Source organism: Mytilus edulis, chromosome 5, assembly GCF_963676685.1.
Source record: "Mytilus edulis chromosome 5, xbMytEdul2.2, whole genome shotgun sequence".
Classification (NCBI taxonomy): Eukaryota; Metazoa; Mollusca; class Bivalvia; order Mytilida; family Mytilidae; genus Mytilus; species Mytilus edulis.
In genome coordinates, this window is record NC_092348.1 from 38,013,998 (window position 1) to 38,041,807 (window position 27,810).

A 27,810-nucleotide genomic window follows, 5' to 3' on the forward strand; every position below is an offset into this window, starting at 1 on the left:
TTTGATTTCATCAAAAATTGAATAAATGGGGTTCTTTGATATACCAAATCTAACTGTGTATGTAGATTCTTCATTTTTGGTCCTGTTTTCAAATTGGTCTACACTAAAGTCCAAAGGGTCCAAAATTAAACTTAGTCTGATTTTAACAAAAATTGAAATCTTGGGGTTCTTTGATATGCTGAATCCAAAAATGTACTTAGATTTTTTATTATGGGCCCAGTTTTCAAGTTGGTCCAAATCAGGATCTAAAATTATTATATTAAGTATTGTGCAATAGCAAGTCTTTTCAATTGCACAGTATTGCGCAATGGCAAGAAATATCTAATTGCACAATATTGTGAAATAGCAAATTTTTTTTTAATTGTTATCTTTCTTTGTCCAGAATAGTAAGCAAGAAATATCTTATTGCAAAATATTGTGCAATAGCAAGATTTTTTTTTAATTGGAGTTATCTTTCTTAGTCCAGAATCAACTTAAATCTTTGTTATATACAATATACAATGTATATTCACTTTTTACTACCAACTGATAAATTAAAATAATCTTTACCATTCAGTGATAACAAGCAGTTTTTTTACATCTTAATATTTTATGATGTATTTAAATGAGTAGTTATTGTTGCAAACTCCATTAGAAATTTTAATTGAGATTAGTTTTGGAATAAGGGAAAGGGGGATGTGATTAAAAAAATTGGGTTCAATTTTTCTCATTTGAAATATCATAAATGAAAAAGAAAATTTCTTCAAACATTTGTTTGAGAGGATAAATATTCAACAGCATAGTGAATTGCTCTAAGAGAAAACAAAAATTTTAAGTTCATTAGAACACATTCATTCTGTGTCAGAAACCTATGCTGTGTCAACTATCACAATCCAAATTTAGAGCTGAATCCAGCTTGAATGTTGTGTCCATACTTGCCCCAACCATTCAGGGTTCAACCTCTGCGGTCGTATAAAGCTACGCCCTGCGGAGCATCTGGTTTTCTTTTATAAGAAAGATTTTTTGTGGATCGAATTAGTTAATCAAATTATTTACCTTTGTTTCACTTTCATTGTTGACATTCTTTTCTTTAAATAACCATACACGGGCAATGCATGCATATTCTATCTCTTTCTACGGGGTTAAATTAAAGTTCACATGAATATGAATTTAATGAGGTCGACTTTTTCACTTTCAAGTGAATAATTCATTATCAATGTTTATTGGCTTTATTTGACAAAATTGAACCATTTTAGCTGATAAAAGCAAATTATTATTTCACTATTTCACTTTCATTAATGATTGAACAAAACAAAAAAAATCATACTTTAGATTTTTTTATATATCTCGTAGCTACATGTAGTTCCTTTAAAATGAAATAAAATAAACTTTTTCATTTTTCTCCGGAAAAGGCTATTAAAAAATAACTTATCTGCTCTATATATCGAACATTTTGTAGAAAATATAAGAAGTGGCATTTTTTTCCCTTTCATACCTTTAGATAATTGATTAAAAAATAAAATAAGCTCATCCAGTGTCTAGTCCTATAAAATATATGACTTTTGAGTTTCATGTCATTTAAATTTTTTTTTAAATATATCTTTATCAGATATTTTTTTTAACGATGTTTGAAACCGGTTTCAACACTGATAGTAAAAAAAAATATCTGATAAAAAACGTTGAATGCAAATGATATGAAACTCCAAAGTCATGTATTGTAGGACTAATCCAGTGACCAGCTTAAAAGTCAATTAAGTTACACATTCATGTTGAAGACCATACTTTGACCTATAAAGGTTTACTTTTTACAAATTGTGACTTTAATGGAGAGTTGTCTCATAGTCACTCATATTACATCTCCCTATATCTTTATAATCTGAATTAATCAATACTCGTGTATGAAAAAACTAAACAGTTTGAAAGTTAACTAATGATAACTTAATCCAACCAAATAGCGTAATATTCAATACAATGGCCAGTCCACATCCTAATCGGTAATGGGGGGTAAACTAGGTAGGGAGAAAATGACACATATTTCAAGTTAAATTTTTGCAATAACAAATAAAAATTTGTCAACCAACAGTTTTGCTATTATTTAAAAAACATTTCATTCTGTATTGGTATAGTTTTCGGAAAGCATCGATCATTTGTATATTTAAGGCAGTAGAAAGTTTGGGCGTCAAAAGTCTACATAATTATTGACTATATTCTGAAAATACGCCCTTTTAAAACATTTATTTTTTCACAAATATTATGCATGAATACAAAGACCTTTCTCCAAACTGCAAAAAAAAATCAGTCGGATTGGTATATTGGTATTGTCATGAAGTGTGTTGAAATGAACCGTGGTACAGCATTCAGTGAGTAAAAAACATTTTAGATGTCTTTAGAGTTACGCCCCTTTGAATTTAGATTAGTAATAGAAGTACAAATTATTAAATGTTTCTTTACAATGAAAAATCAGTGAATCATAATAGGTAAATAGGGGATTGCTGGAATAATTTGTACTTATACATGATGTATTGACAATTATAATATTTTCTTACATAATATATCTGTAAAGGTCTTTAGAAAAATCAACAGTTGGGTGAAAATAATATGTCATTATAACTATTCAGAAAAATGATTATGTTATCAAATTCTGTGAATTTAATTGCTTGTTGCAACACTGTTTAGAAAAAAGAAATGATATGTACTTGTACACTTGCACCTCTTATAGGCTCCAGACTTGTTTGAATTTTGACAATGCTTTGGTAGTTATTTTGGGATTGTCTGTTGACCATATAGGATCAATATTTTGTAATGCTGATTTGTTGATGTAATAAAAATCATATTCACAATTCAACGCCTGTCAACATAGATATGAGACTTTATATTTTTTACCTGATTTAGAATAAAAATGAACAAATAGTCAAAGAAAAATTGACTTGATATTTTAATTTGAGCAGTTGTGGACTATGAAAAGTGTCATGTAAATTCTTGATTTGATTTACAACAAGGACTTAATATATCGTTTGAAGATGAAAAACTATAGAAACTCAAAAGGACGGGTCACACCCAAGGAAAACATGATAGAGATACCTTTTATATTCTTCATTTGATTGTAAATTTTAAAATTGCGTGCCAAATTGGATGCAATAACTTAGAATTAGATGTGAAACTTTGACATTTTCACTCCGTTACTATTTGGTTTGAGGATTTAATAAACTCAGTTCAACATAAGATAGATAGTTATATCAGCTGAAAAAGTCATTTAAGTCATCTTAAAATTTAAATCGTAAATTTGAATGTTGTCTGTGGCTTCATGTGTTGACTTATTATCAACTATTTATATGAGGATTGTATATACCTATTAGCTAAATCAAGAAGTTTGAATGATAGACCAACTACGAGTCCTGAACCTATTGAAGTGTTAAAAGTTTTAACGACAACATTGTGAAGATTGCAGAGCTCATTCGCATGACATATATTGGATTTTAAAAAGAAACTTAATAGTTTTATAAGATATGTTTTTACAATTTGTTTGCCTGAGATTAGAAACTTTTGTGTAGTAGACGATTTAATTTCTGATTTTTAATGGGCTAGGATTTAAAAATAAAAAATTGAAATTGTGACTATTTAGGGTCACTTCAATGGACCATTAGGCAAATGTGGAACAATTAAAGAAGCATTTCAATTTTTTTAATATAAAAATATCACTTCATCAACAGTGCATTACATTTCACAGTTGTTCTCAAGGATACACTGGTTTGACATTTTAACATTTTTGTGAATTTAGCAAGCTTTATTTACTTGGATATAAATTTTAAGATCTGAATCGTTGGACAGACGAGACAATCAATAGGATTTACAGATGCTTTGGATATTATTCATTCCTCGGAGGATTAATAAAAATGGTTCTTTTTTCTGACATCATTGATTTCTGATGAAAATTGAAAGTTATTGATATATGGAACAAAAACATTCATTAATGACATTAATATAGTAATATAAAAATATATAGAAATAAAAAAATTCCCCAAAATTTTCAAAATATATTGAATCATGTCTGTAAGTGCGAGTGAAACTTGTAGGCCTGAGTCTCCTGGACATGTAAAAGTTAATCCCATGAAAAAGTTCAATATTGCCAGCTTAGCACGGCATCTTATGGATCAGAAAAAGCAGGATGAGAAAAAAGTGCAGGAAAACAGGTAATCAATCTTAGTTTCTATTGAAATATTTTTAAATAATGATTTTGTTGTGTCTTTGATATTCTCTATTTTTTTTATTATTTTTTTTGGAGGGAAAAGGGAGGATTTATACTTGGTTCTTGTAATATCTGATCAATTAGCTTTTTGTTTTATGAGGAAGTTGCATTAATTTCACCCATTAAGGTTGCAGAATATTGATAACTTGATTGAAAGGTGCACTTAAATTTATTTTCCAATTTTAATATCAATCTGACAATCATGAAAGGATCATTCAGAACTTCTTTGTTGTCATACATTATTGTCTCCATGGTGATGAATAACTAAGATCATGCATGCAATATCATTCTGTTTCCATGGAAATAAGTGAGAATATTTTGAGGGTCACAGCTAGTCTTCAATAATGAACAAATGTGAATACCATATTGCAAGCACTAACTCACAAAGTTTAAACAACTTCTGAATAATTTTAACAGAGACCACTGACTCTTGTTGTTTTCAAAAAAACTCAAATAAGTTTCATTTATTAGTATCATTAACTATTATCATTAGGTAACTTTCTATGCTCCTTCTATTTTCATTCTCTCTCTGCCAGAAAAGGTCACAGGTGTGTTTAAATGATTCTGATATCTGTCCTAGCACTAAACTTTGGCTGCTATTAAAATTTGATGAAATTCGAAATAACGTTCTTTTAAGTTTTCATTGCAGAAAAGCTGTCTGTAGAAAAATTAGCAACAAAAAATCTGTTACTCTTTTTGTGGAAAGGTATAAACAAAAGATTTGGTATAAATGGTACCCAGCTGGTCTTTTTTCTACTGGTACGAAAGTAGACACATTGGCTGGTACCAATTTTAACACAAGTATATGAGTAAAACATTTTAATCTATCTGGTACCCCTTTAAGTCTAGGTGTGAATTGAGACTTTTATCACTGGACAATTTACCTGTTGTCTTAAGTAGTCGTTTGAACCACTGAACAAACATATTCACATTGTCCTAATAAATTTCCTTATAGGAACATATGATCTTTATCTTTAACAAATCTATCTTAATATGGATAATTTGTGAGTTTTTATATACCAGTATAATTTTTCTTGGTTATTTCAAGGATTTGTATAGTATACTACATAAATCATCTGTTTCTTATTACAAATTGGTGTAACACAATCATGGGTGTTCTTCACATAAAATTCATTCATTTCTTTTCAAACAAATATACTTCATTATATATAGTAATGATTATCCATTATTACAGTAATATGAACAGTTCTTTTCAAGGTAGAAATCTATAATTTTTATAGCAATAATCAATTTGTCTATCTTAAAGTTGTCTGTGCCCTCCTTTAATAAGACAGATCTGCAAACGTTAGCTATTTTGGGATTTCTACCATGAGAGAGCATAACCTTTCAATATATAAACAGAATACAGTCATTTAAAGGTAAAAATTGCATTTAAGGTGGTACCTAACACTACAGGGAGATAACTCTGTAAAATCAGCTAAACGTTTTAATTATGTTGTGTCGTTGAGGGAATATTAAGCTTCTCAATGATCAAAGTTAGTATTTGTCAAACTGCTATATAACCAGTGTAATTTTTCTGATAATTGATAAATGGTTGGTTCAAATTTTTTGAAATTTTTATATTTTTGTCAAATGGTCAAAGTAAATTCTTATTGAAAATTTTACGAATATTAAAGGAGCCAAATTAATTTTAGTGAAGGTGTTAGGTACCACCTTAATATAAGTTAAAAGATATAGAATGTTTCAGTGCCAATGAGACAACTCTATCCAAGTCACAATGTTTGAAAAGTTAAACAGTTATAGGTCAAAGAACAGCCTTCAACTAAGAACCTTGACTCACAACACTTAATCAACAAAAAGCTTTAGTGTGACTCGTAGCTGATATTTTACAATATCAACACGCAAACAACCTGATAACATATAAGCACCTATACTTTCACTCAAAACCAATGCTTGTTTCTGAAATAACACATGCTATTACATGTGTAAGAGAAAACCTTAGGTTTGCTGTGTTTCAAACCCCTTGTGGAGATTTTGAGAAGCTGACAGGGGCCTGTACTATGCCATTATCACCAAGATCATGAACATCATCATCTCTTTCACTGTCCATTCAGCTTATTGATCCTGGTTGTCAAGGTTGATTTTTGACCATCATTAATTGTCATCATACTCATAATAATCATAAGAAAGTGAAAAAGTATAGTATTAGAGTTTACAGCAACACCTTATGTAGCGTACACATTTTTGTTTAGGGGTCAACTGAAGCATGCCTCAGGGTGCACAATTTTCATGCTGTGTTGAAGACCCATTGATGGCCTTGGCTGTGTTCTGCTGTTTGGTCAGGTTGTCGTTTCTTTGACACATTCCTCATTTGCATTCTCAATTTTATTTATGCTAAACTGAGAAATGTAACAGTTAATGTCAGGAATAAATTTTGTTAGATATTGACCCAAACGTCTAAGATTTGGCCTTTAACTTATTTTGATTTCAATGACAAGGATGAGTCTAAATATGTGCACAAAATGTGCTACAGTGCATCTGAAATACTAAACTATAAGCCTGGTATATTTGATGAGATTTTTCGGCTTAATGTTTTTTTGTTATGTATGAATTTTACAAAAAAGTGGACATTAACATTGCTAATAAATTCAAGATTTATAATATATATTATTTTTTTCAGTGAGCTTTGGTAAGATAACAGTATACTATTACTGTGTTTGAAGAGTGAATTTTAATCTTTTTTACTTCCTCGTCTTTTAACTTCTGTCAAAGATATGAGTAGTTTTATAACTTTATTAAGAACTTGTGTCAATCTGTGCTTGACTTTTTTTTCTAAATTTAACAAAAGCTTATCTGTTTATTGCACTTAGTCTTGTAAATTTTATTTTTTTCCAAACTGAAAAACTTGCATTTTAAAAGTGTCAAGGACTTATAGAATTTTAATTTTAACTGAAGTACCAACATTGGCAGTACCTGTGTCTATCGAAACTTCTAAAAAGGGTTACTTAAACAGTAAGGTTATATTGTTTTTAAAAATAAGACGCATGCATATTGGGAAAAAAAAATGTGAAAATGAGCTGAACCTTTAACTCATTGAGTACATGTATAGAAAAATAAGCTGACAATTTACTGTGGTTTCATTGTGATGGAACTCAATGTATGTCTTGCAATAAATATATATTTAAGCCAAGGTAAACAGTATGCAGAGATGTATCTTTGCTTAGTTTGCATGCAATTGTACAGTTAAAAATGCAGAGAATACAGAAAATTGTTTAAAAATGTAAAGAATACAGAAAAAATCTCAGGTTGGGGGGCTTAACTTAAATACTTAATTGATAGTGGGTGCCGCTGAAGTTCTGTTACCCCACCCTACCTTTTCATATATTGCGTAGGTAAAAATGTTACCTTTTCCCATATTGTTTGGGTTTCATGTGGTGTGTAAAATATCGCCAGGAACACCCAAGACAGATGACAGAAGAAGAAGTTATAGGAACTTTATTGACCAAATCATATATTTCTGATAGTTTTTCCGATCTATTCATATATTTTCAAGCCAATGGAAAGGTGACCTATTCCAGTGGCACGTCCTATCACCTTGCATATAGGAAGTGGCCTCCTGAGGAAAAACTATCTAAAAAAATTAAAGAATATAAGAAACAAAAGACCCCCATCCTTCCCCCTTCCAGACCCTCATACATGTATAATTTAAGTGGAACCAAATGTTTTACATGATGACAAGTCTTTGAAGTTTCAAAATCCATATATATAATGAAGATATAGATCATACCATTATATGCCTAATTTCTTTTTATATTATCACATTATGGCCTTTTTAATCTGATATAATATTGTGTTAATTGAAGTAATACTAAAAAACAATATTTACAAGCCTTGATCAAAACGTTATAATATTTTTCATGCAAAGTGACCAAATGTTTGATAAAGTTTAATTGCTGATTTGACTTTTAAAACTTAGGACTAGATTTTTTTTTGAAAATTCTAAGCGATTATCAGCTACTTGTCTGAAATATGTTTACTTTAGAAAATCCTTGATCTATTTTTCCATTTTGAACTTGATTATGGGTAATCTCAAGATCAATAAATATGTTTCAATATATGACACCAAGGGTATTCTGAAAGGACTGTGTAAAAAGAAGATAATTATTTCTTTTGATATGAAATAAAACTGTGTAATTATGAATATTATTGACAAGTTTTCAAATTAACGTACTCATTTTCTTACTACTATTTAATTATCTAACAGTTATATATATAAATTGAATTTTTTTCAAGTATTTGACTATACTTAGAATTTTTGACATAGTTATCATGCTATAATTACAATGTTGCACAACAATTCTGTTTGAGTTTTAATAATTACAGTCGATAGCATTGAGTGTGTAGGTAAAGTTATAATCTTTGGTTAGCTTGCTTGCTAGCAGAACTGTGAAGTCTTTTTTTTTGGTTAGGTAAACTACCTACTTCAAGAGTAGACTAGTCCGACAGATTACCAATCTATCTGTCTGTAGGTCTAGGCTACTTCGAAAGGAAGGTATTATACCTTACCTAATAATTCCTTCACAGTTCAGCTAGCAAGCAAGCTAACCAAAGATATTACCTTTACCTTCTGACACTCAATGCAATCGGCTGTATTGGTATTTTAAACCATCATGTAGATCTAGAGTAAATATCCTACCTATACTCAATCTGTTTACAAGCAAAACCATACATCTGTCAACCATATTTTCCAATTGGTTATATATAAGCTTGGTCCAAATTGAATTTGATCAGAAGCTATTTAAACAATTGTTTGATGTTGAAAGCAGTTGGTGAATGTACAACTATAACAATAAGTGAACTTTTGTTCCACCGGAATTATTTTGGTTTCTCTATGTTTTTTAAAACAGATCTTTCAGAAATTTAAATACAATTCTTCGGTAGAAATTCTAACAAGGAACATATTTTCAATTTTTGTAGTATTAATTAAACCATTTTTTAGTAAATTTGACCTCTGATCTCCTCAAGTTTCTCTGTTATCTTTCCTACCTTGCTTCATTTAGATGTTATAGATTTTAAAATTGAGAATGGAAATGGGGAATGTGCCAAAGAGACAGCAATCCGACCATAGAGCAGACAACAGCAGAAGGTCACCAACAGGTCTTCAATGCAACAAGAAATTCCCACACGTCCTTCAGCTGGCCCCTAAACAAATATATACTAGTTCAGTGATAAAGAACGCCATACTAAACTCCAAATTGTGCACAAGAAACTAAAAGTTAAAATAATACAAGACTAACAAAGGCAAGAGACTCCTGACTTGGAACAGGCACAAAAATGCGGCGGGGTTAAACATGTTTGTGAGATCTCAACCCTCCCCCTATACCTCTAGCCAATGCAGAAAAGTAAACGCATAACAATACGCACATTAAAATTCAGTTCAAGAGAAGTCGGAGTCTGATGTCAGAAGATGTAACCAAAGAAAAATATATAGATGTGAAAACTTTGGGTAATGAATTGTTGAGCACATGTACTGCTTTATGCTTATGTTTAAGCACTATTGAAAAAACCTTAAGCAATGGAACAGCACATCTCAAATTTACAATGAGGCCTTTATTATTGATTGTATTTTATATTTATAAGATTTTATTTTTTACTTTTATCCAAAATCTCTTCTTGCTTGCATTTGATTATAGTCCACCTCGCAACTTGTCTTTATTTAGGTTCTTTCAAAACAATCAATACCCGATCTGATTAATTTTTTTAAAAAGTTATGCCCCTTTAATTTTTTTTATTTATTGCAAACGACATTTCATGAAGTGCTCTCAATCCTATATTTCTCCAAGATATTTTTAAAAGGTTTTAAAGATAAGGGGAAAAAAACAGAGTTATTGCCCTTGGATAGATAAAAATGTGCAACTTAAAGGGAACATTGAAACTCTTCTTCTTTTTTTTTGTAATCTCCAATTTAACAAATTTGTTTACATCTATTTAGTAATTTTGAGAGACATATTTAGTTTGATTGTCAGTATTACAGTAAATTTAAAGTTTTCATAGCTTTTTAAATGTAGGTTGAAATAAGTTAATGGATTTTACACAATGTTTTGATTGTGCCGATTTATTTCTGAAAACAAATTTCATTCATCAATGGCTAACATATAGTTAGCACTGTGTTCTATTTTAAAGAACTAATTACATGTTATTAATTAACGTGTTTGACAGTTAACATTAACAATAGGGAAATTATATTATAATTTCTAGATCTCATAACCACCTCATTTATCATTTTAGAATTTAACTCTTTGATCCTTTTTCCATTTAGAATTATTTTAAAATGTTTGATGCATTGATTTATAACACTTAACATTGTCATTGGGGTTACTAATGTGGACTAAACCCATTTACCTACGTTTCTGATTAAACAAAAATTCCATGCAAAAAAATTCCGAGACTGATCGCTATCTCAAAAGGAAAAGTGACAATAAATAATAGAAAGCAATTCATAAGCAGTCATTCATTTCGTTGATTTCACTGTTGCTAATTTCGTCATTAAGTTTTTAACATATTATTTACGAGTTCATGTTAGGAGTGTACACAATAAGTTTATTGGTGAAATCGTTCCTAAACTTTTATATACGATTTCCGATCTTATTATATGGATACCATAATCAGAAACTAAAGGAACGTTGCATTTGTTAGATTTATTATGAATATTTCTATCACCTTGTCCCGTTGAGTGCAAGCTGATAGGAACAGTATTGAGATTTTGAAGTGATATGTCATTTTGAGAGCAATAGATTAGGATACAAAATGTTCTGTTTCATTGTATCATCCCTGAATTATTAATTTTACATTTAACATGATGGATGGTGTTTGAATTACATATAATGTAAAGCCTACAACGATTTGAATGATGTTGAATAAATAGATATAGGATTTATATATTCAACTGGAAAATTCGTTATTTGAATTTAAAAAGTAGGATTGATAAAAAAAAAAGATAAGTTTTAAGTACACTACATGATGGAAACTGAACGTTTGGTACACGAAAACAAAGACGAGTCACAGGATATAGAATCGGAGAGTAGGGATAGTTTTAGTAGTCCTAGATTACGCAGTACTTCTGTGGAGTCCTCAATATCGAGTGATCCACTTGATGATAGCAGTGCTGTTACTCCAGACAAAAATCATGCGTTTAACCAAAAGCGTAATTCTGTTTTTAAATTGGCCAATGTAGTGAGTGATCATGTCATGAGGAGGGGAAGTAGTTCTGCTAATTTAAATTTAAAAATGGATTTTAAAGCAAGGTAGTTATATATTATATCAATTCATCATTTTTAGTGAAAGCTTGCAAACTAAATGTATGCTTAACATATATTGTAATGAACTGTATGTCATATTTATTGTATTAATTTCCTCCACAGGGAAAGAGAGAAGAATGAACTGAAGTTAAAAGTAGAAGAACTTGAAGTCTTTAAAGCAAAATATGACGAACAAAAAACTGAAAATGAGGTAATTATAAGAAATAAAAAGATGGGATGTGCGCAGAAAATGTTTAAGTGTTACATTTTTTGTTAAGTAAGGTTATTTCTTTATATGTATGTCCCAAGTCAGGAGCCTGTAGCTCAGTGGATGTCGTTGGTTCATGTCTGTCATATTTATTTTTTGTAAATTGTTTTATTTTAAGTTATAGGTTACTAGTTTTCTTGTTTGAATTGTTTCCTTCTTTTTCATGTGAGGGCTTTATAGGTTTGTGTTTTTCTCATTGTTGAAGGCTGAACTGTGGCTTATAATTACTTACTCCCACTAACTCTGGTGGATAGTTGTCTCATTGGCAATCATACCACATCTCTTCAGTTTTTAACCAGATTTTCGCCGAAAATGTCGGTTATTGATTTGGGGATGTACGGCGGTCGGGTGGGCGGCAGCCAAACGTTGTCCGTGCATTTACTCATGAACCGTTCAACCAAAGCTTTTAAAATTTTAATATGTTGTTACTGAAAACAAAATTGAGGTCAAGTTCAATAATGACGATTTTGACTATTACCGTTCAGGAGTTTTGGTTCTTGAAAGATTGAAAAATGGTGTTTCCAGTCGTGTCCGTGCATTAACTCATGAACTGTTCAACCAAAGATTTTAAAATTTTAATATGTTGTTACGGATGAAAAAATGGAGGCCAAGTTCAATAATGACGATTTTGACTTTTACAGTTCAGGAGTTATCAGGTTCTTGAAAGATTGAAAATGGTGTTTCCAGTCGTGTCCGTGTATTTACTCATGAACCATTCAACTAAAGCTTTTCAAATTTAAATATGTTGTTACTGATGACAAAATGGAGGTCAAGTTTAATAAGGGCGATTTTCACATTTCCTGTTCACATTTCTTTTTCCAGAGCTATGGTTCTTGAAAGATTGAAAAATGGTGTTTCCAGTCATGTCGTTGCATTTACTTATGAACCATTCAAAGCTTTTCAAATTTAAATATGTTGTTACTGATAACAAAATGGAGGTCAAATTTGATATTGATGATTTTTACTTTCACCGTTCAGGAGTTATGGTTCTTGTGATATTGAAAAATGCGAGGACACAAATAAATGTTAAAAAATCTGGTTTGCTTTTGCTCTGACAGCCTCTTGTTTATTATATTATGTATAAGAATTTTCAACAAAATTAAAATCTAAAGGCATTTCGCAACTCCTTAAAAAAAATGTTATAAGCTTTCCTCAAACAGGGCAAAGCTTAGACTTCATTGGTATTTTCTGCTTCTCCACTCAGCCATCAAAATGTAGGAATAAGAGAAATTTTGAGAGTTATCTAGTGATCTCTAGTACAAAACAGGGTTCATATGTATCCACATTAGCATGAAAAATATAAGATTACCAAAGAGGCAACTTCCCTGCATCACATCCCCTTTAAGTAGAACTATATGCATGTTCACTTGGTGGCTGCAGCTATGACCAGCTTTGACTATTATATATCTTATAATCTCTGAAGGTAGGAGAGCAAAACAAATCCATATTTGGCATATAGAAGGCCTTTTGTCTGAAGTTGATGTCTGACTGTCAGTTGACCTTGATTAAATTGTTTTGCACTCTGATAAGGGACTTTTTCAAATCAACATAAAGTTCTTCAGTTTATACTAGTTACTTTAATAAGTCAACTGTATTTGTTCTTTTTTAATTAGTGTATGCTTAAATTCATGTATTATTATAACCTTCCTTCTACCTGAATATCATCTTTTAATGATAATTTTTTTTCAGTAAAAGTATCTAAGCTCATTCAACTGAATCCTATAGGGGATAACTTTCAGTTGTTATCCATTATGATTCATTTGACGTGTTTCTTTAAGCCTTTGATTTTGCCATTTGATTAGGGACTTTCCGACTTTTCCCCAGAGTTCAGTATTTTTGTGATTTTACTTTTTACTTTATGATTAGTGTGCCACTATTAACATTTTATTCTACCTCTTACAAAGGTCCATAAAGGCCTGAATACAGTCAAGTTTTTTGAAGCATTAACAGGCTCTGTAAATTATGTGTTTTGGCATTTCCTACTTTTTATAATAAAACTTGACATCTAATTTTATTTATATTCAATAGATTGTTCTATAACTATATATATTAGTTAGCGATAGCTCTTGCCTCACCAGGATGTTAAAATTTCAATATCTTATTTGATTCAATAACTTATATTTCAATGTAATTAAGATTTATGGTTGCATTTAAGTTGTAATGATTGGGGGAAAAGTGAGAATTAAAAAGAAAAAAAATTGTAATAAAATTTATTGTCGACATAGATTAAATGTTTAAATATCTCCTATAAATAAGTAAAAAATGTCTTTGTATTGAAAAGAAGAGGTGATAAAAATGTTTGTTTAGGTAACAGTTATAACACTCAAATTGAAATTGAATTTGTGTGAGATCAAATTGAGTTTGGTATTCAAAAATTTTGTGCCTTTGATTATTTGTAAATATCACTATTTTGATTTATTCAAATGGAAAAAGTGTGAGTTTTTTTTAATTTCAAATTAAAAAGCTTTACAAAAATGGATTAAACGAATTATTTGTATAGATTTTTTAAAATTTAAACAATTAGGTACAAAACCCATGTCAAACATTTTAAAAAGTTTGAGGACAAAATACTTTAAACTTTTAAACGGAAATTGATCCAGGATATTCAAGGGTCACGAAAAAAGAGTATTATTACAAACTGACATATGATATCTTTTTGTTTATTGAAAAGTTCAATGTTAATTGAATAAATTTAACCTTCAGTGTTTTGAAATTTATTATCTAAAAGAGTGATCAAAAAGAAATTAACCATGGCTGCAAAATTACAAATAACTTGCACAATCATATCAAAAATTTCCAAACAATTCTCTAACAAGGATTACTTAAGATATTTCTTCCAAAATGAAACACTTATAATACTTTCAAAAGAAATTTATTATTTTTTGACATGCAATTTCATCATGAAGTTTGTCATTGAGAGCTAGTTTAATTAAATGTTAAGACACTGGAGTGTCTGACAGGATTTATATGAAATTAATTTTTTTATCTAGTAGTTTACGAGATCTCCTTTAAAATCCAATTGGCCCCTACTGAGAAACATTAAAAATATTTTTAAAATCTATATATTATCTTATCATATTTGGAAAGCTATATTGTGGGGGGCTTGTTGTCGGAGTATTGTAATTAGCTGTTTGACATCTTACTGTTGTGTTTGGAAAGCTATATATTGTGGGGGGGGTGGGGGGGGGGGGGGGGGGTTGCCCAAGTATTCTTATAAGCTTGTCGACATCTAACCCCTTGATTTTGATTATACAGATATCTATGACAATTAATTATCACCTGATCTGTATAGTTTATTGAAACAATTGAACTACTGAAATATGTTACTGAATTTTTCATCTCCTTAAAAGTCTGTCTATCATATTGCTAGTTTTAGAAATCTATCTAGTACCATGCTAAATAGAATCTTTAGCTGTTTGTATGTCAGCTAACTTTATGTTTGATTTCACTAATTTTGACAATAGGCATTTCTTGGATCATGTTTTTCACCAGAAAATATTGTCAATTTGCACACCTTTATGATGTCATTTACCAGATAGAAGGTGTTCCTGTATCCCTGCTCTATTACAGTGTCATTAGCGCTTTCAGAATCGTCAATCTGCAGTGTAGTTAAGAATTAATTTATGAAATCATACCTTTTCAGGGAGGGTGCATAACTTATTTGATTTTTATTTTACAATTATTTGGGAATTATATAAAATCAACCTTTTTTACATGTTTGCTTAACATGTGTTGGAAGTGACAATGCCTACATTTTAGTTTTATGATGTTGGAAGTCACATGACAAATTCAACTAACTATACCGTATACCGGAACTGGCCTCTTGATTGGTGAATGTATACCTTTGATTGTTATTTATTCACATACAAATATACTCTGGAGAATTAAGAGCTTGACATATTATATTGACACGTGCATGTCTATCAATATTTAAGATTGTTTAATGAATCCCTGTTGATGTCTTTTGGCTATTTTAGTCTTTGGATTGCAGCGTTTCATTCCCCTTTACCCACCTTTTCTTCTTATTAATACTGTTGTTAAAATGGATGTAATAGTAATAGAAGTGATATTATGACCTGAGTGGACCAATTGAGCCCTATATTAGACAAGCTATATAGAAACAGCACTAATTTCTTGATTAAAATATTATGTATATAGAGTTTATGTTTTGAACATTAAAACTTGCTAATGCAGCTATAGTTCAGATACCTTAAAAATCTTGAAATGCCTCAGTGATTTTGTTGAAGTGTGCAAGCGTGAATTGTGAAAAATTGTGGGTTGGATCCGAGGGCAGGTCACATCAAAAACAAAAAAAACAGTATTTACTGCCTTAACCCACAGAGCATGCAGTATTTAGAAACTAACAAAATTGATCTTTCAAAACCCTTGGTGAATATGTACATGACTAAAAAGAAAGCCATACCTGCCAACAGTCACTATTTGGGTGGGATTTCCCCAATGAAAGCTTCAAGATGGAAATTATGTATGAGCAATTTTGTCACAATTTTTAAACAAACGGATGATTTTACAATTGCATATTATTGGCTTTTAAAAGTACGAAGAAGCTGTAAAAACAATATTAAAATACATTTGAATGCCCCCTAGAAGATATTTTAGGACTAAAAGAGCCATCTTGCACACATAACCCCCATTGGCACTAAGAAAAGGTTTTGAAAGTGGTTCTATCATATCAACCAAACAGTACTGTTATGGAGTCCTGATTAAAGTAATCTTTCAGAAATTGTATCACATGACTTACACATGAATGAAATTTCTTTTAGCAATATAATGTATGTGCAATCATATTTTGTTATTCAAATTAGTTATACATTTTATTTTACTTTTTTTCTTCAGAAACTACAAAAGAAAGTCGATCAAATGCTCTTGGGACAAAGTGATACAACCAAAAAACTCATCAAGACACAGGAATTGTTTGAAAAACTGTCCCAGGATAATAAAAAGAAATCAGATCAGATTGAGAAATACCAGAGAGACGTCAAATTTATGGAGGACAGAATTAGAAACTTGGAAATTAGAGGTAAAATTGTAGTTTGACATGACATTATAATCTTCACAATAAGGTTTTGCTACTCTTTTCAATTTTGGTATTTTCTGTTCTTAGATTGAAGAAGATGTGGTAATGAGACAACTCTCCATCCAAGTCACAATTTATAAAAGTACCCAGTAAACCGTTATAGGTCAAAGTACGGTCTTCAACACAGATCATTGGCTCACACTAAGCAAGCTATAAAGGGCCCTAATAATTACTAGTTTAAAACCATTCAAACAGGAAAACTAATGGTCTAATCTATAAAAAAAACAAGAAACGGGAAACACTTCTGAACCACAATAACAAACAACAACTACTGAACATCAGATTCCTGAATTAAAACAGGTGAGAACAATTGCATTACTTTCCTTAATATGATAAAGCTAAAAGGTAACAGTCAGCAAGATGACACACTACCCTACGTACACACATTATTCTGACTCCCAAACTCAGGTGCATTTCTAAATACTTGGCAGAGAAACTGAAAATATCAATTTTAAACTCTTTGCTTTTTTAACCTTCACTGACCTTGAACACCTGAGTTGGGATGCATCATTCTGACATATATATTTTAGGATAAATTCTTATTGATGCCCCAAAAGGAATACAATATGCAAACATACAATTGTTAATCCTACCACTAAAGTTCTACATAATTACCATAACCTTGTGGTGTTTCAGAAATAATTCTCTTAAACTTTCGATGATTAAATACCTTATTGACAGTTACAACACATTTTGTTCTTTTAAAAGAACATTTATGCTTAGTATTGCGTAATAACATCTAACTTTGATTAAATCTTGTGACATATATACTGTGATTAATGCAGATAATGTGCAAATCAATCTTTTATGGTAAAGTCACATGCAGGTATTGTGCATATATCCATGTTGTAAGAGTTTAAGGAAAAAACAGATGTAGATATGGTCCCTATTGTTGTAAGATAATGGAAATTTAATGGATTTAGAATGTATGCCAGGTGCAACTGATAGGTTTGGTGCACAAAAATAGAAATTATTTGGCATATGTTAATGAATAATTGAATGACTTATTTGTACTCATACAAATGAAATGTTGGGGATATATATAATATAAATCACCTAATCCTCTGTTAAAGATTTCCAATGACAACTCCTGCTACTGCAGCAAACACTAGATTGGTGTGAAGTTTTATTAAAATCTGTCAGATGTTAAAAGAAAAAATGCCCTAGAAAAATAACTCATGCAAGGTCAAGATGTAGGACAGACATTCAATTGTTTCAGAATCTAATTCATTCTGGGCAATACTTCCAAAAAACTAAGATAAAAAATATATTTGGAGTACAAAATGTACAAACAATGAAATATTGATTAAGCATAGCACTTAAGCTTCTGAAAGTATGAATTGTTGCTGTTCATCTTGAGCTTTTCTTAAGGAATTATCAATGAGTTACAGAACCTACATCTCAAAATAGAACATGAGACAACTCCTGGTGTTAATTTTTTGTATTATTCCAAACAGCAGTGCATTTCTCTTAGCATGCTTTTAATAAGATTTGTTTTGCTTTGCATTTTAAGAATTTTAAGGATGTTCGCTTGTCATGTTTTGGGATTTTTGTCAGATTTTCGGAAGCCTCTGGTTTCATCCATTCGAATGCCTTAAAAAATTTTGCCCATTGACCCCCTACGATAGTAGAGGGGCATTATGTTTTCTGGTCTGTGCGTCCGTTCGTCCGTCCGTCTGTTCGTCCGTTCGTTCGTCCGTCTGTCCCACTTCAGGTTAAAGTTTTTGGTCAAGTTAGTTTTTGATGAAGTTGAAGTCCAATCAACTTGAAACTTAGTATACATGTGCCCTATGATATGATCTTTCTAATTTAAATGCCAAATTAGAGTTTTGACCCCAATTTTACGGTTCACTGAACATAGAAAATGATATTGCAAATTTCAGGTTAAAGTTTTTGGTCAAGGTAGTTTTTGATAAAGTAGAAGTCCAATCAACTTGAAACTAAGTATACATGTTCCCTTTGATAAGATCATTCTAATTTTAATGCCAAATTAGAGAATTTATTCCAATTTCACGGTCCACTAAACATAGAAAATGATAGTGCGAGTGGGGCATCCGTGTACTGTGGACACATTCTTGTTATTTTATAAATCTTTTACATGTATAATTATAAGCCATCTGTAAAAGTCTTATAAAATCCTTGTTATTTTTAGATAGTTTTTGAGAACTTAAACCTGCCAATGATAAAGTTTTTGAGAACTCAAACATGTCAATGATAAAGCTATGAAAAATAAAGAGAGAACATTTTCACTCCAAAATTTCAATGGCTATTATCTTGAAAACAAGCACATTGACCTATATATTTTTGTTGCTTATTTTGTTCCTTTATTTCCGTAAGCAAATACAGCTTATTGGATTTACACAATATAAATATCCAATAGATAATATACAGCATAATATAACATTTATACACAAATTATACAAATTAATGAAAGAATTAAGCGGAGTATGACATATAGACATATTAAACTAAAAATAAACATTTGAATAACTAACCATTACGTGCTAATAGTGTTATGAAAAGCTTGTTATATTTTGAAACTGAGTAGTGAACTTCCTTAAACCATGAAACAGTACAAATGTACTCTTGTTAATTGTGATGAAAAAATATTAAATGATATATTTCAATTAAATATTTGTATTGTTCAGTAATACAAAATCTTGAAATAAAACTGCAAAAACATTTTCTTATAGAAACATACAAAGACAAAGAACAATATTTTATAGATAATCTTTTGTAAATGGTCAGATGTTTGTTTTTCATTTTTAGCCTCTGAAGTGGAGAAAGCTGAATTAATTCTAGAGACTACAAAACAGACCTTGGAATATACTCAGTGAGTACATACTAATATTTGTTAGTACTACGGTAGTACCAGCCGGAGGTGTATTGTTCAGGCTTGGATTTTAATTTCATTTATGTTATGGACGTCATATTTACAAGTGGTTTGTTTAAGCAAATCTGAGGATTAGTAGTATATTGACTTTCTATGTAAATTATTATTTTGGTGATTGACATCAATTATACTTGAATTTTTATAGGACTTGTTAATCTAAAATATAATAGGCAATTTTGTGTGTGATCCATTGTCATAACATATAGTAGTAATGCTTGCTTGGTCACTGTTTTATATTTTGAACTATAAGTAGGACCGTCTCATGATAATGAATCTTTAATTTTTATGTAGGAATACAGATATATTAATATATGTAGGTTTTGATGTAAAAAAAAACCTACCATATACTCGCACTACTAACACAAAGGTCCCTGGTTCGATTCCCATTCCGGGATGAATATTTCAGGGAATGAATTTTCGGCTCTCCCTTGTCACCATTTGCGAGTATGGTCATGAGAAAACAATGATAGTCCGCCGTAAGGGGACAATAATTGGCTGACCCGTGTTAAGAGAGAGCCATATCTCTTGCAAGGTTAAAGACACCCTTTAGACTTCGAAAAAGAGCAGGCTAATGCCACTACAAGGCAGCACACGCACCCACAAAATGGAAAGGGATTAATATAAGTTTCAAAACTTGTTTCCCAATCCACTATAAATAAATATGTTTATACTAAAGCATGTGTATATATATCTTATTTAAACAAAGTTTCTAATTAAAAATTAGCTAGTGCTAGCTTGTTAGTGTCACTTTCACTATTCTTGAGTTATGTTCCTTTATTATAGAAAAAATGCTAAAACTGTGGTTTCTGAACTCTTTACTTTAGTTTGCATCAACCAAATATTATTTATGCAAAATGCTTATCACCACCAAACGCAGATCAAGTTTGAAATGGGTGGCATCACTTGCCATCCTTGGGTTATGTCCCTTTGTAAATTGAAAAATTGCAGGATTTGTCATATATGTTAGTGGGTCATCTGTGTAAAATGAACACATTCTTCATTTATGATTTAAGATTCTGTGAATATTTTAGATCTTTACAAAACGCAATGGTGTATTATTTTAGGGTAGAGGTACGGCAACGTGAAGGAGATACACGTAGGATGACAGCAAAGTATGAAGATACTTGTAAACAGTTACAGGTAATGGTTTTCAGAATATAAAATAACTGTAGATGCAGAAATTATTGCGATATTTTTATTTATTGCTTATAATGCAACTAGTATAAGTATCTCAATAATAAGCAATAGCATTCTGATATCTTATACATAATTTTATGATAAATCTGTATGCATATATACTTTCTTTAAATTACAATAATTAATCTTCATTATTCTGGGAATGGTTTATGGAAAGGGCTATAAACAATAGAAAAAAGGAGAGATAGTTACTCATTAGTTCTACTTAAAATAATTAAAAACTTGTGAGTTTTAAAATTGCAGAATAAGAAGTTACTATTTATAAATGTTTCATTTCAGGCTGCCAATAATAAAATCATAGAAATGGGAGAAAAGTTAACAGATTTGAAATATCAAGTTAGACATGAACTTATGAGGAATGAAAATATTGAAAAGGTATGAGTGGATTAAATATCTTCTACTTTTTTCTTAGTCCGGCTTACTGATGATTTTTCATAGTTTTTCTCTGTGCCTTATTTTTGTGATCAGGTGCGTAGCTCCCTATACGCCAACACGCAGTTGCATGCACATCAATCGGCATGCAAAAAAAAAAAATGGCAAAATAAAAATTTATAAATTAAATGTTTAAAGGAAACACATATATGTAATCGCTTTTTTAAATGATGTAATGTCATTAAATAGCGACATTTGGTTTCAAAATTAAAGTTTTATTGGAGATGAAAAGACTAACAGTAACTTTCATCTATTACAATATTTGAATTTGTTATACTCTAGTAGTTTCGGGACACATTTTACAGAATACGGTTTAACTGTTTGGACTGCGATGTACCAATTGACATTAGATTTATCAGTACCCTTCGAAATCATTGAAAGTATGCCGAGGCGATGTGTTCGACAGACTACTAGAGCCAATCCCCCCCAGCAAACACGCTAAAACAGTATTGGAAAGTCTCATTATATTTTGTGTTCATAGACCACATGATAATGGAACTGGAGTCACGTCTGGAAATAGCTTCTATGCGCATTATCTGCTTCCTCGTGTTGTTGGTAATACAACAAACAAACAAATCTCTGCATTGTTTGAGACATACGAAAGTTGCCTGGCATATAATTTGTCAATTTCAATCAGGAGGTCGTTTGATGGCGAACATGAGAGCTACCGTGGAGAGATCGTTCAGTGTACTACATCATTCTGTTGAAAACATATGTATGATTAAGCATGAACAACTACAGCTAGGTTATTATCGCTAGCATTACTGCATCATATTCATCGGGATTTCAGTGTGAATATTGACAAAGTAATAGAGACGTTCCCGAAGAGCAGATTTTGGACAATTTTGAGTAAATTCTGTATCACAAAAAGGTGTTGCTTACATATTCAATTAATCATGCTTTACTCTATTCAGAAGTCAAGATTTCTAAATAGTTTTGTATTCATGAATTGATTATAAGTCCTATGTACATCACAACATGTAGCTCCTCTTTTAACCGTCCAATGACCGAAAACTGAAAAAAAAAAAAAATCTGCATAAAAGGGTCCCAAAAATGGTAGTTCCTTGCAGATCATTTCTTTCTAGCTACGCCCCTGGTCACAAAGGTACTTAAGTGGTTGTGGCCTGGTCCACTAAAAGTAATCGGACAAAGTTTTCTCTCAGCTACCAATAAATTAGCAGTTGACGAAAACCGAAGTGAACAATAAATTTAAAAGACTTGTTAATGAAAAATACAAACGCTAAAGATTATTTTTTCAAGTGTCATTTATTATCAGAGTCCAACATTTTAATGACAGGTGAAAGGTGTATGAATTATAGTACATATCTTTCACATTATAGATTAAAGTCTTGTGAATTAAATTGGTCCTATCTTGAAGTTTGCAATAAATGATTTTGACTAAAAATATTGGTAAATTTTGAGTAATTGACACTTGTTTGAACTATTGAATTATCTCTACTTTTCTAAGTTCTTATTCGTGAAAATATGTACTAGTTGTTAAGATTTTTAAATTAAGTTTTAAGTAAAATAAATTAAAAGATATTACTAAAACCACTGAGCATGCATATGTCAATAAGACAGCAAACTAACAACACATAGATTAAAAACATGATCATCTATAGCAAATTATATACCATAATTAAATGTTACAAATTTTATGAGAAACTTGTTTATACATATTTAATTTTAGAACTTGTAGCTTGGATTGAGAGTTGTCTCATTGGCACTCATACCACATCTTCTTTTATCTACGATTAAGTCTTTGTCTTAGTATTGAAATTCAATATAAAATGATTGATTGATTGGATAATGGTGTTTAATGACACTTTAAGCACATTTGGCTTTGTTATACTGTAGTCATTATTTATTAGCATTGAGAACCACTGACCTTTTGCAGGAAAGTTGGCAACCATATTCAATTAAGGTCATAGTCAAGGGCACCTTGACTATGAGTGGTTTTGGCAGGCTTGTGATAACTAGATGGACTACTTAAACCATTTTGCCACCTAGGTTTCCACTATGCATGCTTTTAAAATTAATTGTTTATAACTAATTAAAGCATAAATGCTAAAATACCATGTTGATTTCTTGGCATTTCTCCAACAAGGTTAAGGGAATTTGAATGATTAGACAAATTGTAGAAGACAAAACAAAATTTTAAGTAATTTTCTATTTGGCTAAAATGAAATTAAAAATATTTTTAAATCAGAAATCCTTTTAATTGTAATTGAAACTACTAAGGTAAATAGAAGAGCATTGAGTGGTAAATACATTGATACAATTACAATTCTACGGTCTGCTTAGGTTTAAATCACTTTATTAATCTTTCCATAAACATTGGATATTCTAAGTTTTGACTATGTTTCATATAGAAGGACTTGTGGTTGAAATGAACATTCATAACAAATGTAAACATAGTCTAATTTGCAATTAATAGTGAAGAATTTAGGTCATTAAAGCCTAAATTTTAAAGGACAACATGCATTCTTTTCTTTTTTTTATACTGCCCATCTAGAAAAAAAAACATTTCTGATTTGATTTAAATATTGGGAAAATCCCCCTTTAAAAAGGCCTCGGGCGGAAAAATATACAACACAATGAAATGTACATAACCTGCTGCAGCCCGCAATCGATGGTGAACGAATTAGTTTGAGTATAGTGACTAAAATATCAACAATAAGCATAAAACACATTCATTTATAGGTTTTAAACAAGAAATATTAACAAGTGAAAAAAATGTAAAAGAAATAAGTTAGAGTCCTTGTATATGTCAGAAACAAGGACAGGTTGAAGAGGTCCAATGAATAATTAAACAAAGTTTCAGGAACTTCTATTTAATTATTCATGAGGAAAAGTGATATTGGGTCAGTGACTGTATATGACATAGAAATATATAGTCAACACATTTTGACTGCTCAAATAAGAACAATTGCAGTATAAATATGTATATATCCCTCATATCTTAAATTGTCCTATAAGGCTTTAATAACTGTTTAATTTTTTTGCAGTACTTAATTTTACAGCATGCTAAGTCTACTTAATGTGTGATAGCCACCCGACAACAAGACTATAGTCTAAGTAGAACCTGCATGTAATATTTTTTCATAACCATGAATCAATTTGCAAATTTATTATAAATTAAAACCAAATATTTGAAACTTGGAATTTTCAACTGTTGAAGAGAGTTCACCAAAAGTAATACCAAAAAGGGATATGAAATAATTTGGAAAGAAAACCTATAAATGAAACCTTATGAAAAAAAATGAAGTTATGATTAAGTTTTACTTTTTTATATATACTGAAAATTTTATTAAGAATCAATTTCAAAGGAATTATTATGCCAGCATAAAAGAACTGTCATCCTGGCTTAGAAGAGAAGTGGTCCATGGTCAGACCTCTTAGATATCTTATAGAATACAGTTAAATGTCAGCTTGTTATTTTCCAAATGTGTGAAAGGTTAAATTATTCCAGTTGATCTGATACATACATGATATAGATCAGGGCACATTAAATCTTTAAATGGAGATGTAAAATGTAATCTTTAAAAAACCATTAGATTTTACAGCTGGGTGACATTATTGACATGTAAAGAATCAATAAACACCATGAACTAGTCCAAAAATATTAATCATATATAATATTTTCTCCTGTGAATTCATTTGCTTTTGTATGAAAAATTAATATGGGTTTAAGTTTTTATTTTTTTTTATTTTTTGGGGTTTTAATATTTAATTTTGAACTTTATATGAAAGTGTGACCCATAATGAACTGCATCTAGGTTTTCATTTGTATAAATGTTAGATTTTTGTTTAAATTTTTCGTACTGATGCTAAATTCATCTTTGATATATAGAACTGGTTTGATTACTTCTTATAAATACAATTGATGATAATGATTTAAAAAATAACAGATTTTAAGTAATTGAATAATTTTCAGCTTCATGTATTAAACTGAAAGGACTCACTCAGAAATTGTAAAAAAAAAACCAACTTCGATTGTAGTCTCTTTTTTTGAATGTTCCAATTTATATTTCTGTCAATTATCTGTCATACATTTCAGTACACGTATCATTTATGAACACAAATCTCTAATGGCTAAAAAAAACTTTCTGTTGATGAGAAGAGGCCTTGGCACCTATTATATAATGTTCCTTAATTACAGTGGATAATACAAAACACTTATGAATGTGTATTTGATGTTAAAGTAGCATGCTTCAACCTATATTATTTCATTCTGATTTATTTGATTGTTCATTTATTGCTTTCTGATGGTGAGGAAATGAGTTTTGTGGTCCATTTTTTAAATGATTGCACATTAAAACTATTTCATTGTTCAGTTCAAATGTATCGATAAATATGTTATTGTCAAGAAAACAATTATTTTTCTAAACTTAGCCATATTGTACATGCATTAACTATAATTATAGACATTGCATGGTTTTTTCAGAATGTTTATTAGGGCTTTTCTAGAAACTATCATGTGCCAATTTAAAGATAAGTAAAATGATAGGAGGCTTGTGACAAAAGGCACACAACCCAAATATATGTTACAACAAAATTGACAAAAGAAATCGACAGAATTTGAGAAATACAATTTTTCTCTGAAAATTAGAAACACTAGCCCCCTCCCAAAAAATAGACAATATATAATCAATGAAATAGAATCCTTACAACAACAAGTATATCCAGAAACAACATGGAGAAATCTATGAAAATTCTTTGTATATGCCTGTCCCAAGTCAGAGCCTGTATATCAGTGGTTGTTAGTTGCTGTAAATCATACTTGTTTTGTGTCTATTGTTTCGTGTTTAAATAAGACCAATAGAATTCCAGTTTCAGTTGTTTTACATTCATCATTTCTTGGACTTTTACAGCTTACTCTTCAGTTTGGGTTTTGCTCATTGTTGAAGACTGTATGGTGACCTATAGTTATTTATACTTCTGCATCTTTTGGTCTCTGGTAAAGAGTTGTCTCATGGGCATTCATGCAACATTTTTTTGGATTTATATTAAATGATTACAATCACTTTATTATTTGCAAATGAAAAGCAAAGGAACAGTGCTAAAATTATTTGTTTTTGGTATTGAGGTTTGAAGGAAGTACAACAAAGCAATCATAAACAGGTTTTTTATAACTACAAACTTATTTTTCAGAACTTAGAAACAATACCAAGGTTAAAAGATGAAATAAAGGAACTGAAGGAAGAAATAGATGCTTACAAACAGGAATCCAATGAGAAAACAGCTTTACTGGTGGCTGCTAGAAAGGCCGTCAGGGAATACAAAGATAAACTTAGGGTAAGTCAATTACATACCTGCTGGGTTGGCTGATGAAAGAATTCAAAGCTTAGGATGAATGACATTGGTTTTCATGGCCCTAAAGGGCTGAGGGGGAATACATGGATAAAATTAGGGTCACTGGGATATGTCATGAAACTTACTCAGTACTCAAGAGTTAAAAATTAGTTCTTGAAACACCAAATTAAGTATTTCATTGGTTGAATTCTGAGTGAGTACTATACATGACTTAAAATGCAAGGGCTATTATAGAATTTGGTTATAACACGAGGATAAGTAACATTGCCGTTTGAGATTGCAATGAAAAAAAGCTATGGGTTAAATAAATGGCAATGGATGTTAAGAAGGCTGTGCTAGAATACATTGAAAAAAATAAGATAAAAAGTAAAATAACAAAAATTACCAAACTTCAAAGAAATTTAAAAAGCTCAAACACATCAAACCACTGGAAAACAACTGTCATATTCCTGACTTGGTACAGGTATTTCTTCATGTAGAAAATTGTGGATTAAACCTGATTTTAATGCTAGGAAATTGGTTATAATATAAATTAAATAATATTTATTGAATTGAATAATCATATTCAAACTGATTTGAGATTTTTTTATTTCATTTGTGATTTCAGGATGTAGAACAAGATGTGGAACAAACAGAAAGATTAAGAGAAGATATAGTGACAGCTCACAATGAGAATGTGGCTTTAAAAAGGATTATGTTAGGAAAGGATTGTTTGGTGATACAGAAATCTAAAGCATTAGACTTAGCAAAGGTAAATTAAAAAAAACCATATTAGAATTATTCTTCAAAAGAGAACAAAAGAGGGACAAAAGATACCAGAGGGACAGTCAAACTCATAAATCGAAAATAAACTAACAACCCCATGGCTAAATATGAAAAAGACAAACAGACAAACAATAGTACACATGACAAAACATAGAAAACTAAAGACTAAGCAACACGAACCTCACCAAAAACTAGGGGTGATCTCAGGTGCTTCGGAAAGGTAAGCAGATCCTGCTCCACATGTGGCACCCATCGTGTTGCTCATGTTATCACAAACCCGTAAATAGTCTGATTGGTAGATCACATTCATGAAAAGGGAAGGGGATTGTAGTAACAATTGAAGGAACATATCCGATATCA

At 30.6% G+C, this 27,810-nt stretch overlaps 1 protein-coding gene across 5 annotated transcripts in view; it reads left to right on the forward strand.

The window, feature by feature from the left end:
- Positions 1-27,810, forward strand: part of LOC139523606 (myosin-7-like) — a 67,979-nt gene that overhangs the window by 27,156 nt on the left and 13,013 nt on the right. For 3 of the 5 annotated variants that reach the window (XM_071317748.1, XM_071317753.1, XM_071317751.1), the window contains exons 2-8: positions 11,608-11,695; positions 16,607-16,790; positions 19,617-19,680; positions 20,805-20,880; positions 21,217-21,312; positions 26,524-26,667; positions 27,293-27,436. In XM_071317748.1, coding sequence (XP_071173849.1) covers positions 11,608-11,695; positions 16,607-16,790; positions 19,617-19,680; positions 20,805-20,880; positions 21,217-21,312; positions 26,524-26,667; positions 27,293-27,436 — 796 coding nt within the window. Of the gene's footprint in view, positions 1-2,546; positions 4,170-10,750; positions 11,491-11,607; positions 11,696-16,606; positions 16,791-19,616; positions 19,681-20,804; positions 20,881-21,216; positions 21,313-26,523; positions 26,668-27,292; positions 27,437-27,810 lie in introns of those variants that run through there. The other 2 variants (XM_071317750.1, XM_071317749.1) reach the window with 2 other exon arrangements.